The 20,915-nt window shown below is 25.2% G+C and overlaps 1 protein-coding gene across 1 annotated transcript; it reads left to right on the top strand.

The window, feature by feature from the left end:
• The first annotated feature begins 4,092 nt into the window (after window positions 1-4,092).
• LOC145835289 (DNA-directed RNA polymerases I, II, and III subunit RPABC1-like) lies at window positions 4,093-10,709 on the top strand. The gene is made up of 6 exons (XM_082942859.1): window positions 4,093-4,149; window positions 5,096-5,261; window positions 8,458-8,569; window positions 8,635-8,719; window positions 10,031-10,143; window positions 10,619-10,709. The coding sequence occupies exons 1-6, from the start codon at window positions 4,093-4,095 to the stop codon at window positions 10,707-10,709; spliced, it is 624 nt and encodes a 207-aa protein (XP_082798985.1).
• Window positions 10,710-20,915: the final 10,206 nt, after the last annotated feature.

The following is a 20,915-nucleotide window of genomic DNA, read 5'->3' as shown; positions in this document are numbered from 1 at the left end:
CCTCAGGGTTCCAAAAAAAATCTTCAAACCAACTTAAATAGCCAATGAGTGTAGCAAAAAAAATATAATTATTCTACATAGTTTTATAAAACCAGCATATTTTATCAAAGTATATCAAGTTTTTTATTTTAGTTTGCTTTTAACAGTTTTTTAACTAAAACTATTTATAATGCTCATCAGTAATGATTTTTAATAGACTTGAAAAAGTTATGATTAGTAACTGTACACATGGTAAAGTATGTTTTTAAACATTGTGAGTTAAAGATAATTTTAGCATTAGTTTACAATCTTAAATAAACTTTTTAGTTTGTTTTTTTAAGTTAAAACTTGTAACAACTCAAAAAAAAAGTTAGAAGGCATTTATTATATTTTGAAGATACTTAACTATTTTATTTAATCTTTTTCTAATAACTAGTAACTTTATTCTGAGTTAGTTTGATTTCAGTACTTATAATACCAAATTCTATTAGTCGGAAATTTAATTCTTAAAATAACACATTGCCTAAAGCACTAACTAGTGAACAAACTTGGTACACTTCTTGTTATATTACAAGCTAAAGCTACTTGTTGTCTCAAGAACAAAGTGTTCTGATATAGTGCTAAAAATAATCTCTACTTCAGCTTTCAGGCACTTTAAAACATATTCTAGCTAATAAAATTTGACCATTTGATAAGTGGTATTTTTTATTTATTATTTCAATATGTATTTGGTCAGTTTTGTGTTTGCTTATTCAAATTTATGGTTGGCTGGTTTGGTCTGCCAATAGGAAAGAATGTCTATATTGTACTGCATGATTGTATATTTGCTGTTTTCAAGTTTTGATGATTTTTTTTGTTAGCTGTATGCCTATATCTACTATTGCATTAATTTGTTTTCTTTTTCTTACTGTTATTAGACTATATTAATTTTCACATATAAGCTTCACAAACTAAATTTTTCTTAAATGTTATTGATTTTAGTTAATATTTTCTGAACAACATTTCAGTAAATTGATTTCTCAATAAAGTTTTAAGATGGTTATTTAAGTTTAATGTACTCATTATTATATTGATCTAATGTATTTTTTCAACAACTGATTGTGAGTTCACTCTAGAGTCTGGTGACAGTGATCACATGGTTGGATTGTTGGTGTGATTTTTTGTAGTAGCTCTAGCAAACACTTTCTTGGGGGTTTGAGCTTCATGACTTTCCCACTTTTGTATTTTTAATGTTGACATTTTAGCCTTGTGAGTGTTCTCCTAATTGCGTGTCACGAAAGTTTCTTTAATTCCTTAAAAGATAGATTTTTGTTTGTTTTATTTTTTCATAATTAAAAGCTATATATTAATGGAGCAGATAAAGTCTCCCATATCGTAAAACACTAACTTTTTTTTTAGAAAACGTTTGTCGTTGCAAGGGGTAGAGTGTGAAACTAATACTTCTTTACCATAGTAAAAAAATACATAACAATAATATAGAGCAAACTTTACACATCTAGCTTTTTACAAATGTAAGAAATGAATTTAAGCAAATACTACATTCATGCATGATATAACATTCTAAAATGTTCAATATTCATGACTTTAAAAAAGGGTAATATCTTAAACAACTAGGCACACTTTCTTTCTTAACAGAAAAAAAATCTGAATACTCAGTAGACGTTTGTTCGCTTTAAGGCAGTATTTAATTAAAAGTTAAAAAATTTAAGGTACTACTATTTATTACAAAAGCCTTTATTTTTCTAAACTTTGTTAACATAATATAATTTGCAAGAAATAGTACAAACAGTAAAAACTAGTTTTAGTTAAATTTGTAATTATTATCAGATACTAAAATAAGCCAACTTTTGTTTATTGTAATAAACAATCATTACAATTTTCAAAAACATTTAAAATGTAGTGTACCAAAAAGAACAAAACATTCAAGTTGTTACATTTGACATTGGCCTTAAAACTAATATTGTGAAAAACAAATGTACTCCTTTACAAAATCACTCAAGTGTTCAGTTCAAAAGTTGGTTTTAGTTTCATAAAAATATTGCAACTACTAGAAAATTAGCATAGCATCTAAAAACTTTTCAAGTTATATCACCTTAAACTTAAACATTTTATTTATTGTCGGAAAACTTAGTCTTCTCAGCTTAGCATAATGATTTGGTAAAAGATTTTAATTTTTAAGAATTTTATTTTGATGCTTAATTTACTTCTTTTCACTAAGCACAAACATCTTATTTGATTTTAATTTGATATAAGTTTAATTCCTATAATATTATTAAACAATTTTAAATGCTTAACTCTTTTTTTTGTGTTTTAACATATTTATAAAATTAAGGTATTCCATAAAAATTACGACTAATCTTATTTTATCTCATTTAAAATTCAGGGGTTACAAATATTTAAAAGTCTTGTTTGTATTATTTTGGTAGTTGTATATGATACTTTGCTAGTCTTAAAATCTCAAAATGTTAGGTTTAGTTTAAACTTAGTTAGTTTTATTGTGTTCTAACTTTAAATACAAAGTAAAATAATAACGTTGAAATTAAACGGGTTGCAAAAAAACCTGGAATCCTGAAGAAAAAAACTTTAATTAGATAAAATTTTGAAAAAAATGTTGAAAAACCTTGGATGTTGAACAAAAATTTATAAGAAACCTAAAATTTTAAACAATGTTTACATCATATCTGGTAAAATTTTGATTTAACACAAAAAATCTAGCATATAATTATAGATAAAAAGCTTTTGTCATCATCCAAAGTTTTTATTAAGAATCACAATTAAAGTAACTTTACAGTATCTTTTCAATGTTGGTTTTCAACACAGTTTTTAATCTTAAACTGAACATCAAACTACAAATAGACCTAAAAACGTGTAAATTCTAAAACCTGGAAGAAATTCAGAAATTCTTGAATAAACTTCTAAAAAACCAGTGGTAACCCTGCATTAATCTTCAAGTTAAAAATGTGAAATAGCAAAGTATTTATAAGTGGCTTAAGTATGCCAATTGCTTTTTATTTTCATAGTACTAGTTCATATGATAAGCCTATACTTGTAATAAATAAAGTATACTGCCTGGTAATTTAAGAATAGGTGTTACATATTTTTTTAAGTTATAAAAACAATAAGAAGTATAATTTATCTCAAAACCAAATTAATTATGCCATATTTTTTCTAAGTAAGAATTCTATAGTGAACATTTAATCTGTTTTTACTTTTTTAAAGTGAATGTTTTTCTTTTTTGTTGTTGAAGAATTTGTCTGAGGTTTTACTTTCTTTTTCTACTGATAAATACTATGTGTAATGAAACATCAGTGTTGATTAAATTACAAGAAAATCATGATATGTGTTTTTAAAATTTTATTAAGCTGGTTTCTACCTGTAAGGTTAGTAAAGTTCCTGGAATATTTTTACCAGATACTTCTTAACATTATTATTTCTACAATCAGTAGTTATATTTTTCAACTATAAAACTTTTCTAACTTATTACTAGTTACTGTTCCCAAAATTCAAAAACAAAAAAACTTAGATGATAAAAGAAAAAAGAAAAAAAAGGTATGCAAAATTAAATATACAATTAAATTTAAAAAAAGCTTAAAAGAGACAACTTTTTTTGTGTTTTTCATCAGTTTTAAGTAATATAAATTATATTAATTTTTTTTTGTTATATATTTTAGTACATTTCTTAAAGTTTATTGACCACCCTGTTAAATGACTGCTTTTAATAAAAAAACATAAATTTATGAATATTGAGAGTTGTACACCAAGCATTTCACCTACATATTTGTGTTAGTTTTAATTTAAATAAAGTAAGTGTATAATTAAAGCAAAAGATTAAACTTACTATATAAAAGTTTAACAAATTAAATTTGTTAAACGAGCTTTGAAGTTAAAAAAAAAGAATCGAACTGTTTATCAAACTACCGAATTATATAGATAGTCATAGAAACGTGTGATATTTTAGAAGGTATTATAATTAAAGGTAGAATATGTTTTTTGCAAGCATTCACATTTTTTTTATAGAAGACAGTTTAATTAAATTGTTATCAGTTTGTTCTAAATATTTACAAGCTTGTTTATAAGTAAAAATCAGTTTTAGATTTAATTTAAACAATTACCATGGATAATGAAACAGAAGTTTACAAATTATGGAGAGTTCGTAAAACATGCATGCAGGTAGAAATTTTTTTTAAATAATCATTTAAACAATTTTTTAAACTAATTAATGTAAACAATAACTTTTTCTAAAAATATTAAAATATTTCATAATTTTTTACAGATGTTAGAGTTTTTTTAAATTTAATTATTTTTTATACAATAAATTATTTAAAAATAAAAAATTAAAGTTAATATAAAAAGTTAGTATTATATAATTAACATTATTATAACAAACTAAAAACTATAGGATTACAATTACAGTAAAAAATTAATTTTAGCTGATTTTTATGTTTAAAAAAAAATATTTTTTTTGTATCCATATACTGAGCTTTAAACTAGGGTTGTCGAAATTAAAGAAAAAAAAATAAATAAACATTAATTTTCATTTAAAGTAATATTTTGTATAATTTTTGGCAATCTTCTTATAAAAGTAAACCATTTTTGCTTAAACTAAACTATTTAGTATGTAAACTTTGTTAAAAGTCACTGAAAATTAATACTACACAAAAGTTTAACTAGATCCTGACGCTACCTTTCTCTTTAGATGCCTTTGCACTATCTAATTTAAAAAAAAAGAATTGTTATGTTTTTTTTTTATAAATTTATAATTATAACTAAGTTTAGTTTTTTTTTTGTTTTATTTAACCGTATACTACGTGGTTAAACTAACTGCATCAAAGTAGGTCTTTAAAACTGTTTATAAATAGAGTGTTTTTTTTTTAAATTGTAAAACTGAAAACTTTATATTAAACTTGCTGAGTACAAAAACACTAAAAATTATAAAAAGCTAAGTAAAGTATTATTAAACAACCAAACAAAAATTTAAGCTACTTTAGATATTATACACATATTTTTTAACTCATACTTTTGTAACTTAGAATATTTTCTCGCAGCTTTGCTTTAATAACTATAAACACCAACTAAACATTTAGTAAACTGATTCAGTGAAAATAATTTCTTGCAGCTCTGCCACGATCGCGGCTACTTGGTAACCCAACAAGAACTTGACCAAACATTGGAAGAATTTACAGCTGAATATGGATCTGATGGAAGTCCATCGAGGAGCATGTTGACAATACTTGTTGAACACGAGGATGATCCAAGTGACAAGCTCTACATCTTCTTTCCTCGTTTGTTTCTATATTGTGCTATTATTTCAAAGTGTTTTAATCATTTTTTAAAAGTTTTTTTTTTATTTCAAATTGAATGTTGTTTTTGTTTTTTTTTTTGCTGAATAGTTTTTTAGAGGAGTTATCAGTGTTGAAAAACTAAAAGAAAAACGAAAAAAGTCAGGAAAAATGGGGCTTTTTTAAAAAAAGTCATTAATAGTGGGGAAATTTGACTAAATTAAAAAAAAGTCAGATTTTGTCAGTTTAAATTTACAAAATTCCTTATTTTTCAAAGACTGCAAATAATATAAATTTAATTAAAAATCCTTTAAAGTCAGACTGAAGTTGCAATTTCTTTTTAGAAATTTACGAAGTTTTTTAGTTTCCAATGCCTTCATCTGGTATAAATTAATAAAATTTCATTTTTAAAACTTTAAAATTTTTCTATTAACATATTGAATTACTATCCAACTTGAACAACAGTTTTTCAATGCTTTTTAGTATAAATGATCTATGGCAAGAACACTTTATAGTGAAACTGTGATATATACTCAAAAATGTTTTGCATTTCTTTAGTTATGTAATATCTCTTATGCAGCCTTTTTTGATATTGTACCAGAAGTACCCAGCCTGTTGTTGCCTTTATGCATGAGAACATTTCGTTCATGGTAATCAAATTGCTGTGCATCATTATGAAACATGTGATAGTTACGGAACTCAGCTAAACTAGTTATTCAAGGTTGAATTAAATGATCAAGCTTCCCTAAAACCTGCTCTTAATCTTGGTTGTGCTGCCACAAATTTGCTTACAAATTTGAGGAAAAAAATCTAGTTGAAGAACAAAAGGTCTTAAATTTCATCAAAAAATATAGATTATTTGTGTTAAAAGCGGTTGAAAATCTCCAGAGCAGAATGGCTATTGGAAGTACATTTGTAAAAAAATATGTCATGTCTTAATCTGCATGGCCTTAAAAAGTTAGGGGTCATAATTGTTGTTAAGCGTTTTGCCAACATTGTGCACTCCTTAACATAGTAAAAAATGTGCTCCAACTCTAAAGGTGATACTAGCATTAAAAAATTTACAACTTAGGTAAATTGTCCTATGAATGCATTAAAGTTCAGTGCTTCAAACAAAAGGAAGATTGTTTGAACCAGTTCTATTTTAAACATTAAAATTTCCTGCCAAATCTTCTCTCGGAAAGTTGTTCAAATTATTTATTCTGTTGCACAATGACCAGGCTGCGGTCGAACTAGATTAAGTATTAACAAAGCTCTGCTTGAAACCAGTATAAAATGAGAAACTATTACATCCAGAAGAAGAGTTAACTATTATATGTTTGCATACAAACTAGAACTGCATAAAGTTAGAAAATACAAGTATTTTGCTGATAGAGCTGTTTATTGTAAATACATCAATCATACACTGATGGTTTAAGTGATGTAATAAAAGTTAGATGATAGAATTTATAAAAAAAACTTTTCTTTTAAGCTGTATAAAAATAATATTAAAAGATTTATATAGTTTTAAGTGTTTGATTATGTATTTTAGAAAAAGTTTAACTTAAGTGTTTAGATTATGATAAGTCAGGAAAAATTTAGTTAAAAGTCAGAAAAAGTCAGGAAACTTTTTTCAGCTTGATCTGTGGCAACCATGAGTTATAATCAAAATTATTAAAATTCTAAAAAAAAAGTATAAGGGACTTGAATAAACACCTACTAAAATATTTTTTTAACAATTGTTACTCTAGCAAACCTATATCTCCTAAAAGGAGGATCTTCAGAAATTTTGTAAATAACAATGTAAAATTAAAGAACAAAAGCACTGGAAATCCTTTTAGGAAAAACGGTATCAACTTAAGTAACAATCATTGAACAAAATAAATTTTAATAGTTAAGCTGTTATATATTGAGCACTTTATTTCATAAAATTTTACAACTTATTAATAAATACTTAGTAACTTACCACAGATGTTTTTGTTTCAAAACTTTATTCCGACTAACAGCGTTTCACTGCTCTCAAATAAATTTAGGAACAGATCTACGGAGTGTATAAAATATTAAAGCACATAAGAAAAAAGCATGTATAATCATGTATAATGTTTATGAGAATAGTAACTATAAACAAACTTTATGGTTTAGAAATAAAGTTTGGAAAAAAAACATAAAAATATAAAAATTGTCTACAAAAATTACAAATTTAATAAAAAAATATACTAACCTCAGAAAAGCTCTACGAGGTTTAAAAATGAAAATTAAATTAAGTTATGCAGAAATATTTCGTCACAATAAATTTAACAAATTAATCAATAATTTATGCTCTTAAAAACATATAGTATCAAACTTGTAAGTGTTAGTGATTGTATGTGAAAATGTTGTTAAATAAATAAGTGCACAAGTTGACAGAGTTATTAAAAGTAAAAACGTCGGTTGTGGGGACAAATATTCGATAAATTCTGCCACTTGTTCAGAAGTAGGTCTTCATCTTCTACTGCAATTACTGCTCTTTCTGTATTGCAAGTTGAGCCAATTCTACTTACTCCGTTGGATGCATGTTTGATCTTTGAAACAATATTCCACTCCATGTTTTGCCCTTTACCGTGCCTGTGAAAAAATTTCCAGATATAATTCGATAAATGCGTGCTTTGTTTCTTATTAATAATTAAGTATGTTAATGGTTAGCATATCTATCTTTGAAACTACCTGCTGTAATTCCGGTATGAATTTTATCAGCGCCCTTACTTTCAACTTTAACTTTAAAAATTACATTTTTAATTAAACATTAGTTATACATATTTTACATGAGTTTATTACATGAGTTAATTATACATGCTTTTTTTCTAATGTGTGTCAATATTTTATAGACTCCGTAGATCTGTTCTTAAAATCATTTGAGAGCAGTGAAACGCGGTTAGTCGGAAAAAAGTTTTGACGCAAAAACATCTGTGTTATATATATAATGATAATCTTGCTTATCAGGATCTCCAGGATTTAACGCCTTTTAACGTTACATCTTATACTTAGTAACTTATGAATCTTTTTTTTTATTGAAGGCTTTAAAAAGATAAAGCTAAATAAAGTTATACGGTCATGTTATACAACAAGATAAATGTTTAAAACATCATTTATTTGTTATTTAATGATTTCAATTAAAACTAATGTTAAAATAACGTACAATAATCAGAATATAAAACACTAAATTTAAAACACAATTTTCTAGAAGAAGAAAAGGTATCACTGAACCGAATCAAGTCATACTGCAATACAATGCAGCAAGACAAAGTTAAGAGAGCCATCATCGTAGTTCGTTCGACCATGACGCCGACGGCCAAGTAAGTAAACTACCTTCGTATAAAATACAATGTTATTAGTTTTTAAGCAAAATAATTGATACCAGGTCTGCATTGTCAGAGTTCGCGCCAAAGTATTTATTGGAACAGTATATAGAGCAGGAACTACTCGTTAACCCGACAGAACACCAGGTTACTTTGTTGCTTTGTTTTAGTTGACGTAAATATTAATTTTATTTAAGTAAGCTTGAAAAGTGTTCTAGTTAGTTGAAGTAATTATACAACTATATAAAGTCTGAGACCACAACCTACCGAAAGCTTGTGGCCTGATGATCTAATCGGTATGATGAACCCTTTTGTTTCACGGCATACGAAAGTCCAGGCTTGGCTTTGCAGACTTTTGCCAGTATTTTGGTGATTTTTTTTAATACCAGCGTATCAGCTGTCTTGCCTTGTGGACAATGTATTAAACTTAACACAGCAAAAGACAATGGTGACGCCCTTGATCAATACTTGCAAATAGTTGCTTAACTTGAAAGAATAATATACCGTTTGCAAAATGATGACTGCTAGTTTTTGGTTGTATTAAACTGACGAGTCCTAATAAAGACGAAACTGGTCTCAGTTTACCGAAGACTTGTAGTCTAATGATCAAAATGGTTTTATTAATCCTATTGTTAAACTTACACGTATCTAATAGTCACACGAAAGTCCAGGCTTCTGTTCTGCATACATTCGTCAACGTTTGTGTTGATTTTTTTCAATATGACCAGATGTTAAGTATGAAAACAGGTCAAATTTGCACGAAGACAACATTGCACGAAAGTGGACAAATGCACATAGTCAATTTTGCACGGAGTGCGAATTTCGCAAGAGTGACAGTTTTGCACGGAGATCATCTTAGCACGGGAGTAACAAAAAAAGGTATAAATTTGTACAGAAAACAAAAAAGAAAAGGTAACTTAATAAAAAGAAACAAGAAGAAAAAAAAGAATCGACCGAAGGTGAGGTTTAGGGGTAAAATTTTTGTAGTTATAGAAATTAAAAATAATAAAATTACTTAAAAAAAAAAACAAGAAAATAAACTAATTAATTAAAAAAAGATACCGACCGGGATAATTGTTACGGGTAACAGTGATAAGTGAATAAATTTAATAAATAAATTTAATTCAAGTTATTAAAAAAATATAAAAGTTATTAAAAAATATACAAAAAAATTTCAACCCATGCAAAAATTTCTTTGTGCAAAAATAATTTTCCGTGCAAAACTTCTTCGTGCATAAGTGACCCTTCGTGCAATTTTGTCCCCTCGTACAATTTTGACACTCGTGATAGTTTAACACTTACCCATTAAGTGTATATTATAACATAGGTAACTAATTACTCACATTTAACCACTAAACTTTTATGTCAGTAAGTCAAATAATTATGTTCTCTACTATTAGTTCAGTTATTAGAGTAATACAATACTGTAACATAAAGTTTTGAAACAATATTTTATAGTTAGTACCATACCACGAAGTTCTGTCTGACACTGAGAAGATTGAGTTGCTGACCAGATATCGAGTGAACGACCATCAACTTCCCAGGATGCAACAAACAGACCCAATAGCCAGGTATTAAGTTTAAAATATATACATTAGTAAATAATGTAGCTTTTAATTAATTGTATATTGTGGTTGCAAATTATATACAGTAGTTTTTATTTTACTTTATAAATAATAATATAGTTTTCTGGTGTAAGTGGTTGCAAGTTATAAATAATGAGTATTGTAGTGATTAATAACTATAGAGATATAACTCAAAAATATTATGGGATACGAATTTAAAGTAACAGTATTGTTTATAAATAATTTTGTTATATAATTCACAAGTATTATGGGGTACAAATGTAAATATTAATGAATGATAATGTAATTAACTACGGTTAACAAATTACTTATAATAGTAAATAGTTTACTAATGTTACGGGTGAGAGTTATTAATGTTTTTTGACTGTTTTAGGTATAATTTCTAGAAATATTGCTAAATAAAAACAGTATGAAGTAGTAAACAATAAATTAATACACAACATTGTAATATAACTAACAGGTATTACGGGTTACACAGAGGTCAGGTGGTAAAAATTGTTAGAAAATCAGAAACAGCTGGTAGGTACGTAACTTACAGAATGGTTCAGTGAGAAGTTTTTTGCAATTGATCTTGAGTGCGAATGTCCAAAATGTTTTTTAAGCACTTATTTTTTAATTACTTTTTAACCATGTAAAAATAAATTATGTTACAACTTCTTGAAGTACTTATTTTTAAGATTAAGAATTGAAAACTTTTTTTATAAGTTCCTCTAAAATTTAGATTAAGTCTTTCGATGTTATATTACTTATGGTAAGTTTAAAGTGTTTGAGTTATTTATAAATTTATTTTTTTTAGTTTTAAATTTGTAATTTAACAATGTACCTCAAACTATACTATTTTGTAAGTATCTTGATTTATTTTAAATAAAACGTTTATGTTAACAAACTTTATATGTCAAAGATTTAAATTTTGTTTAAAATTTTGTCACATTGATTGAATGTAAACATTATTTTATAAGTATTTATTGTTACTAAAAATTAAAATGTTGTTAAATAAGTACTATGTAACATTTTTCAAAGAACTTAGTTTGAATTTAAGATTGTTCGCAGTATAACGTTTTACAATTTTATTTACGTGGCTGTTGACTATTTTAGCTATAAAAGCTATTGGTTCAAAATCCCAAGCAAAACAACTTTTAATCTAAATTAATAACTAGAGCGTCTAAACAATTATTTTTTTTTATATCAGATAGTGTTAGTAGATATAAACTTTCAGTTATAACTTGTAAAAAAAAAACAAACTATAATTTTGAAGCAAGAGTAAAAACTCTAAACAACTAATGTTTTTAAGTTTGTAACCTCTATGAACCACTAGTTTTTTAAGCCATACATATAAACTGGAATACAAAAAACTTAGAGGTGATAAAAAATATTTTACCATTATACTATCTATAAAAGTTGTTGGTTTATAATTTTTACAAGTAAAGTTGAAGATTGAATACAAGCAAATTGTCAAAAATTACTTGAGCATAAACATTAAGCTACAAAATGACATAAGTTTGTCCAGTATACAAAACTGTTTATTTATGTATCTCTTGCAATCCTGCATATTCTAAAGGACAACAACATCAAAATATAAAATAAAATGACTATTTTGTCATTTAAGAATTATACGTATACTATCTATTATCATAAAATTGAAATAAACAAGTAAAAAAAAGCTCTAAATTTCTATTTTACTAACCAAATTTTATTTGAAGTTTTAATATCCTTTAGAAAAAATAAAATAAAATTTTAGTTTATAGTTGCTCAAACTTTTAAGTACTTATTTTCAACATCTTTGATTATTGACAAAATTCCTGTAACATTCTAGGTTTTTACAAAAATTTCAGTTATGCTTTTTAAATCTGTCTATTAACCATTATTTTTCCAAAGACAATTTAGTGATGTTATGATATATTGAATTGAAGATAAGAGCTTAAAATTCTTGTATAAATTTACTAACAATTTAACATAAGTTTCAAGCAGTAAACGTTTTATAATAATTTTAAAGTAACTTTTTTAAGCTCAGTAAAACATTTTTTATTTAACCAAAAACAGTTTCTGCTTTAAGTTAATACTATAAACCTGCAATTTAAAATACTAAAAGTTGAATGTCAAGAAAGAAGCATTTATTTTAAAAACAGTGTTTCATACTCTAAAGAAATATTTACTCTTAAAAACTGTTTATTGCATATCAACTACTACGTTAGCACTTATTTTAATGTTTTATGAATAGAATTTGATTAAATACTTCAGTTTAAATATACTCCAATTTTTAAGCATTTATTTTAATTACATTAATTGTTTTTACTAAGTTCCTGTAACATTCTGAGTTTTGACAAAAATTTTATTGATGCTTTTTTATTAATTTATCTTTTAATTATTATATTTCCAAAAATCATTTTGTGATATTATGATAGTTGAGATTATAAAAAAAAGTTTAATTTTTTTTTAATTTTTTAAAAGTTTCCGTACTTACAGTTTTCAAATAAAATTCAATCAATAAGTTTTTATTAATATTTTTTTTGTAATTGTTTTAAGCTGATGTGAGTATATTTTATTTAAACAAAAAAAGAGTATATTTTCAATTAATACTTTAAACCTGCAAATCTAAGTATTAAACATAGTTAAACAAAAAAATTCTTTTACAAACAGTGTTTCCTATTGTAATAAATTGCATTTTTTTTTTTCTCTTTTATTTTTTAGGTGTCTAATTTTTAAATGTTGAGCGTCAAAAATAAGTCAACCAGAACACAAGTATATCAGAAAATATTATCATTAATATAAGAGAGAGTTGTTGATAAGACTACAACTTGTATTGAGATATTGCTCAAAGTTGTTTTAAGAATTTTTTTAAAACTGCAGTTTATATATATTAGTATGTTTATTGTTATAGTATTTAGAGTTTTTATTTCTGAATCTATTTATAGTTCTTTAAATATCTTAAACTTCACATTTTTTATGGTTTCAAAGTGCTTTTAATATAAACTTAAAGTTTATATTGATTAAATTTTTTTTATTTCAAGTTTTAATAACTTACATACTTGAAACAGTGTTGTTACAATAGTGTTCTGTGTTTTTTTTAATAGATTTATTACTCGATTTGTTTTGTCTAATTTTTACAAAGTAGACTAAATAAAATTTAGTATTTATATAAAAACAATTAATAAAAGTAGGAATAAATTATGATGAGTAGTCCCAATAAATTAAGTTCACTTAAATTCATACCTTATACTATTCTTAGATTAAATTATTCACACTTATTTTTATCACCATTAAACGTTTTCTATAAAAGGACTTTAACTTATGTAGACTATAAAAAAACTAAGTTATTAAGTACTTTTTGACTTACTTAAGTCATAAATTTAACTAAGTAAACTAAAATTTGTTTTAGAAAATGCTTAAAGAGTTCAAGTTTTTTTTCAACTTACAGATATTTAATTTATTCTATTTATTTTAATTTAATAAATGTTTAAAAATGTTTTTTTTACGTATTTAAAAATATTTTAGGATTGTACAAACTGGTTTTTAATTAAGCAGTACTAGTTATCTTTCAGTAATTAAGGTTGCTAACTTATCATAATCACTGTATAACTGAAGCTTTCTATTTTTTTTTGATTCAAACAAGAATTATATTAATATATATTTAACAACATTTTAAAAGTATAATTAATTATATTATATGTATTTTATTAATTAATTTATATTATATAATATAACATTTTCAAGTTTGTTAGACTAAATGCCAACTAAGTTGAGGTAACTTTAGGTTACTTTTAATTACAAATTTATTTATTTACATATAACTTTTAACTTATTTAAAATTGAAATAAGTGAATATTAGTGTCTTTTGCCTATATTTAAACTTATAGAATCATTTGTATTTAAAGTATCTTATTATAATGCACAGTTAAGTAAAAGATAACTTATAAAATGATTAAATAAAGAAGAATAAATTTATTTTAGGTCGTTCAAGTAATAAATCTTTGTAAGCATCTATTTCAGGTAGAATGTTAATAAAACGCCTAATTATTTATACCGTCACCGGTGGATTTTGTTTGTCGATAGTAGTATTTATGTGCTACATGTACTGCAGGTGAAAACATTAAAAATTTTAATAAGTATGACAATTACAGTTTAACTTTATATTTGAGGTTCTAAATTGTACGAACTAATTTTCAACTTATTTTAAAATAAGGAGACAAAAATACAAGATCTATTATTCGAGATTTTTATTTGCAAAACTAAGCTTACCTTTTAAGGAATCTTCAGTTACAATTCAAATCTGAAAAAATTAAGACATATCAAACATGGAAGATACTATAAAGCAAAACAAGTAAGTTAGAAATTGTAAATTATGTTAGTTAGTAAATTAATCAAGGGCTTCAATAAAAGACTATATATACACTATGGTTTTAGGCTCTTAAAAAACTGAAAGTGAAACTATTTTATTAAAATATTAGCTATTTTTAATTAAAGACTCAAACCTTTTGTGTGTCGTAGTTTTAATTTTATTTAATTTTATACCTTCAAGCTAGTAAGGTTTTTTAAAATTAAAAGTTTTACGTTCAGTATGTATGTAAGTAGTTTGTGTTGTTCCTTAATTTTAACCACTAATGTTTTTTTAAATTTTAACCACTAGTGTTTTTTTTTATTTTAACAGTTTTACGTTCAGTTTTTCAAGAGCTTTAATCCATAGTGTTTATTTAGTATGTTGTTCAAACCTTTAACCAATTTTCTAGCTTGCATAATTTAAAGTTTCTAACTTACTTGTTTTGCTTTATAGTAACTTCAAAGTTTTGTTTATCTCATATTTTTCAGATTTAAATTATAACTGAAGATCTCAAAAAGGGTATAGTTTAGTTTTGCAAATAAAAATCTCGAATAGTTAATCTTGTATATATTTTCAATTCGTAAATAAATATCTTAATGTAAGTTGTTTTAAATTTTTATGGTGTTACAAGATTATTTTTATTGAAAACGTAATCAATTATGAGTCATTTTTGATTGGTTTGGTTATGAACTGAATATGATTAATATATAGTTTATCGTACTTCAGGTGCTACTACTTCAACTGTTGCACGAAATGCTGCGGAAATGAAGATATTGATGATGATGTATTTGACGTTGAAGCTTGCAGGTACGTTTTTCATTACTTTATTCTATATGGAATTTCAATTAAATATATAAGAACATTTATCGTCATCGAAGTTTAATCATTACATATTTTCTCAACGCTGTTGTATAAGAATAAAAATCTACATTTTAATATACAAAAACTTTTAAATAAAAATAACATTAAAAAAATTGATATAAAGTACAAAAGAGGCAATTAATTCTTTTGCTTATATTATATATATTTTTAATTAAATTTTCACTACGGTTTGTAATAATTTTTGTTTATATTTATTGTTTGTAATTTAAAAATTAAAGCTTTTAACTTCTAGGCAACACAGAAAAAAGCTTAAATATGAAGGGGGTAAAAATTCTCACCAACTTTCTCACACATACCCTGAACATTCGAACGTTACTCAAAACTACCATGTCGCGAATGAAAACTTTAACTACAATGGCCACCCGTCTTACGATAACAACTACAACAGAGTCCCGAAAAAGCATTTCAAAATAAGTAAAAAGTTGCTGCACCACGTGAGCGCATTGTACGCTTATAAAAAAGAACAAGAGAGTGCTGCAGTGAACAATTCCATCAACAATAAAGAGAACAATCAAACATTAAGCATAGACCAGTTTAGAATTTGCAATAACAAATTTAAAAGCAGGATAATGTTTTAGTAAGCAAATCAAAATGACATTAAAATGATTTCAGGTTTTCTGATGCTCCGAGCTACTACGTTGAAAAAATTGTTGTTGCTCAAGAAAAACTAAGAAATATTTTTTCCTGACTTTTAGATAAAATACCTTTTTTTTTTTTTTTTCATTTTACTTTAAAACATTAAATGTGCACTCGCCATTGAATCTTAATAAAGCTTCGTAATACAGAATGTTAATATACTTTTTAGGTTATTGATATAAAGTTGTTTGTTTTATTATTTTATGCTGTCAATAAAAGCTTATTTTTTTAAAGAGTTGTATATTTATTGTTTTTATATTTTATTTCAATTTTAGTTGAAACGACTTTGTACTAAGCTTTATTGTAGTTTTAGATATACTGTGATATAATAACTTTTACATGTGTATGTGGTTAATTCAATAAAGACAACGAGTGTTAATAAAATTGCACGACAGTTAACTGATGTTTTTCTTTCAGAATTTATCAATTAAAGATTTGCATAAGTCCATTTAGTTATAAAAAGTTTTTAAAATTCAAAGTTGTATGAATCTCTAAGATTGCAATAAACACAGTATAATTTCTAAAGAAAGTAAAGCAATAAAAGTTCTACAAATGCTGTACAAAGTTAATGTTTTATAAAGTTCAAATATACTCAAGGCCTTCCAAATAGATAAGTTATTGTTTGTTTTTTGCTAACGTTAAAACGTCTAAAATACTTTAAACGAACATAATGAGCAAAACAAAAAGTTCTTAGATTTCTAAATATATTTCTTTATTGTTGCAATTTCATTTGAGTATGAGGACTGAACGTTACTTTCTATAAAGTAATTTAATTAATCCAGACTATGATACTTAATCCACTCAAAAGGTAGTCTCAAAATGGTACATGAAACTAGTGTCTTAATATCATAAAGCAAATTCTAAAAGTTTAAAAATGTATAAAAAATTAAAAATTTTCGATTTGTATTAAAGTTTCAGTAAAAGCTGGATTAAACATTATTTTATTTATTGGTTTTATTTGAAACAAGTTTTTTATCAGTTTATTTAAGTTGAATATAATGTAAAAAAAGCAGAAGTAATATTTGCAATATAAAGTTGGAAATATACACATCCATCGTTTCTGACAGAAAATTTCATACATAAAGAAACCAGAAGCTTTGTTAAACAATTAAAACAATATCTTCATTATTTAAATTTTATGATATTATATAGCACCTTCTACGTTGTAAAACATAACTTACTTTAACCTTCATGTGAATTTAAAACTTTAATTTCTATTTTATTACAATTTTAAAAACTAACTCAAAATATATGAACAAATTTTTTTAATCCAAAATACGAAGTTAGTTGTGAAAGCCTTCTTTAGTTAATATTAAGTATACCAATAAATTGAATACTTGAAGAGTTATCAACTAAATATTGATTGAAATAATAAATTAAAATAATAAAAAAAGCATCGCTGTCTGTAGAATTAGAACTAAAAGTATTTTGTTTAAACTTGAAAAATTTATAAACCATAAGCATATTTTAACAGCTTAAATTGTATAAGCTTGATAACATGCACAAAAACACTTTTGCACGAAGGTACATTTTTGCAAGAACGCACTTTAGCACGAGTGGTCTTTTTTGCAACAACAAAAGTAAACTATAAAACTCACACAAAAGTAAACTATAAAACAGAAAAAAAAAATTACTGTAAAAAACAAACAAAAAAAACAAAAAAGAAAGTTACCGACCGAGGGTATAAGCTAGGGATAACAGTGATAGAAAAGTATATATTTAACAAATATTAATAATAAAAACAAAAAAAATTAAAAATTTATATTGAAAAATTATAAAAAAACAAAAATACAAAAAAAACATACCGAGGATAAGGGTTATTGGTAATAGTGGGATTAAAACAATATTAATTAAATAAAGTTATTACAAAAAGTATAGTTAAAAATAGTGTCAATCCGTGCAAAAGTGTCTTCGTAAAAAATATACCTTCGTGCAAAAGTGTCCTTTTGTTTATTTTAGACTCCTACTTATAAAAAATATACTAGTGTATTATTCTTAAAAACGATAGTTCAAAACTAAAAAGTGACTCTATAACTTTGTGAAAATTGAGATAATATAACAAGACTATAGTTAATTATAAACGATAAACAAACACATGAATTTTTAGTTACAAACTCGTCAGCTATAGTGTAATTGAAGTTCAAAAAAAAAACTGAATTGCAGTTAAATTGTTTACATTAATTCATAGTAATCAAAAAATTGTAAAAACTTACTTTTCTTATAGAATAATATGTATTACTTTACCAAAAATAAAACGAGGGTGAAGTTAGCTAACTTTATAGCTAATTAACTTTTTTTTGTTTTCTAGAGAGCTGTAAGTGCCTTTAAGTTATAAAAAATATTTAGATTGTGATTTGAATTTTCGAGTGAAGTCCCTTTGAGTTTTGAAATTAGGGTTTTTATAGTTTTCTTATTTTATGAGTTTGAGTAAGAAATAAAAAAAAATTATTATTTTTAAAAAACTTCTTATTAATATGTGAATTAACTATTATAATTCTTTTCTACTAACTGTGAACACTTTGTACGAATTGGCCTTAGTTAGGTTTATTGAAAATTTTAACTCAAACTCATAAAATAAAAAAACTTATAAAAAAACCCAATTAAGGCCAAATTGCACAAAATATTGACAGTTATTAATAAATAAAATGATAGTCGTTAATTCACATATATTAATAAAAAGATTCAAAAAATTATTTCTTTTTTTTTCACTTAAACTCATAAAAATACCTAATTTTTTCAAAGGGGCACCACTCAAAAAACCAAACCCCAATCCAATGTTTTTTTTTACGTTAAAGGCAAAGGACCGTTCTTTAGAACACAAAAAAAATAGTTAATTAGCTATTAAGATAAGAAAAATAATTAGGTACATTATACGATAATTAGGACATTTTTAAAAAAATTTTTGAAAAACGCAGTTAAGCTAACTTCACAATCGTGAAAATAAAAAGTTAAAATGAACATTAATAATATAATTTTCTAAACAAAAAACATTTAAAATAATAAACAGCTATCGTGAAAAAATTTAAAAAAAATATAGATAATAATTTTGAAAACAATTTTTCTATAAATTTTAAAAGAATCGTAGGCTAACTCCGTTTAACTAAGACCACTTTATAGTATTGAAGTTATTTAGACTTTAACGAGCTTAAAAAGACTTATAATTTCGAAAATTATAATTGTAATTTTTTAATTGTTAAACTAATCGTCTTGTTAGTTTTATTTTTGTCAATAATTATAAGCTTCGTACTTTCTTTAATAGAAGTCTTTTGATTTATTGTATATTGTAAACTATATTCGAATTCGATAGAACTAAAGAAAACATTTTCATTTTTAGGAAATGAAACAAGACTAAATATTTTTATTTTTCAAAGTTGTTACATAGTTAAGCAAAATCTAATTCTAAAGTTTAAACGTCAACTGAAAACGTGAATTTCAATTCTTAAATTCTTTTTAAATATAAGAACCAGTTTCGTTTCCAATGAATCCTAACTAAACTGATTATTAGATCAATTTTATGTGAACATTATTATAACAAGTGTAAACGCCAACTGCAAACACGAATCGAGTGTTAATATTACTTGTTTGATACTACCATGTAAGATTAGCTACCAAGTATATGTTAGCTACAAAGTGAAAGAAAGCTATCTTGTATTAGTTTGCAACCAAGTATTAGTTAGCTTCATGTAAGAGTTAAATACCAAGTAGGATTTAGTAACAAAGTATGATTTAGGTATTATGCAAGAGTTAGCAACCAAGTAGCAGTTTGGCAACCAAGTAATTACTAGTGATGTACCGGACCAACAATTTCGGGTCCGGCAGGACCCGGATCCGGACTTTTTTTTCAAACTAGAATCCGGCCGGAACCGGATCCGGACTTTTTTTTCAAATTAGAATCCGACCGGAACCGGATCTGGACTTTTTTTTCAAATTAGAATCCGGCCGGATCCGGATATCAGACAAAAATGGCAATATCCGGCCGGACCCGGATAGTGAGTCCGGTACATCACTATAATAAACTAGCCTGAGTCAGAATGGGGTTTTTAAACACTGAAAAAAAAAGAACTTTAATCTTATAATAAGTAGAACAGCTAGCCACAAGGTTTACAAATTTAGGTGTTATTTACAATTAAAAATCTGAAATCAAGTTCTTGGATAAAATACACTAGAAAATTACAAAATATTGAAAACTGGATCAGCTTAAACTCATTCAAAATCTAAAAGAAAACTAGCCTGAGTTTTTATAAAAAACTAAACTAGCCTGAGGCAGTTCAAGATTTTCTAAAATTCCCAAAAACTTTCAAACTAGCAGGGTTGCCACTGTTTTAGTCAATAAAACTAGCTAGAGTGAGTATAAACAAGCCTGAGTCAGAATGAGGTTTTTAAAAACTGAAAAATTACTTTAATCTAATAATCAGTAGAACAGCTAACAAAAGTTGACAATTTGGTAGTAAAGTTGTAAACTGATTGTGGTACACTTAAATTATTAGTACTACCCATCATAATTAAATCCTACCTTATTTAATATCTAACAAATACTAAATTCTAACTGAGACTACTTTCTATAATCAGACACTACAGTTTTGAGTGATGAATCTTTTAAATAAAACACAACAAGAAATACTAGCATATATATAATTATTAATTACTTCCGTAGCACTTTAAAAACTGGAAGCTATTTAAATCTTTATCAAAAGACTTAAAACAAAAAACTAAAAATTAAATAAAACTTTTAGTAAACAAGAAACCGTAAAATTTTTAATAAACTATTTAACTATAAACGTTGCTTAAGTATTTAAACAATTAAACACCTGTTGAAATATTCACTTTTAAGACAAAACACTACTTACAACAAGTATTCACAAAAACGTTCAAGATATTTTGTTGCTTCAAGCTGCACACCAAACTAACTAACTGCTTACATATA

Source organism: Thalia democratica, chromosome 4 (genome assembly GCF_965202585.1).
Source record: "Thalia democratica chromosome 4, ktThaDemo2.hap1.1, whole genome shotgun sequence".
Classification (NCBI taxonomy): Eukaryota; Metazoa; Chordata; class Thaliacea; order Salpida; family Salpidae; genus Thalia; species Thalia democratica.
Note: the sequence above shows the minus strand (reverse complement) of the source record. Positions and strands in the feature narration are given on the sequence as shown.

Coding starts and splice junctions, on each gene's coding strand:
- LOC145835289 (XM_082942859.1), top strand. CDS start 4,093: ATGGATAATGAAACAGAAGTTTACAAATTATGGAGAGTTCGTAAAACA. Junction 4,150..5,095: donor TTCGTAAAACATGCATGCAG/GTAGAAATTTTT, acceptor AATTTCTTGCAG/CTCTGCCACGATCGCGGCTA. Junction 8,570..8,634: donor ACCATGACGCCGACGGCCAA/GTAAGTAAACTA, acceptor AATTGATACCAG/GTCTGCATTGTCAGAGTTCG.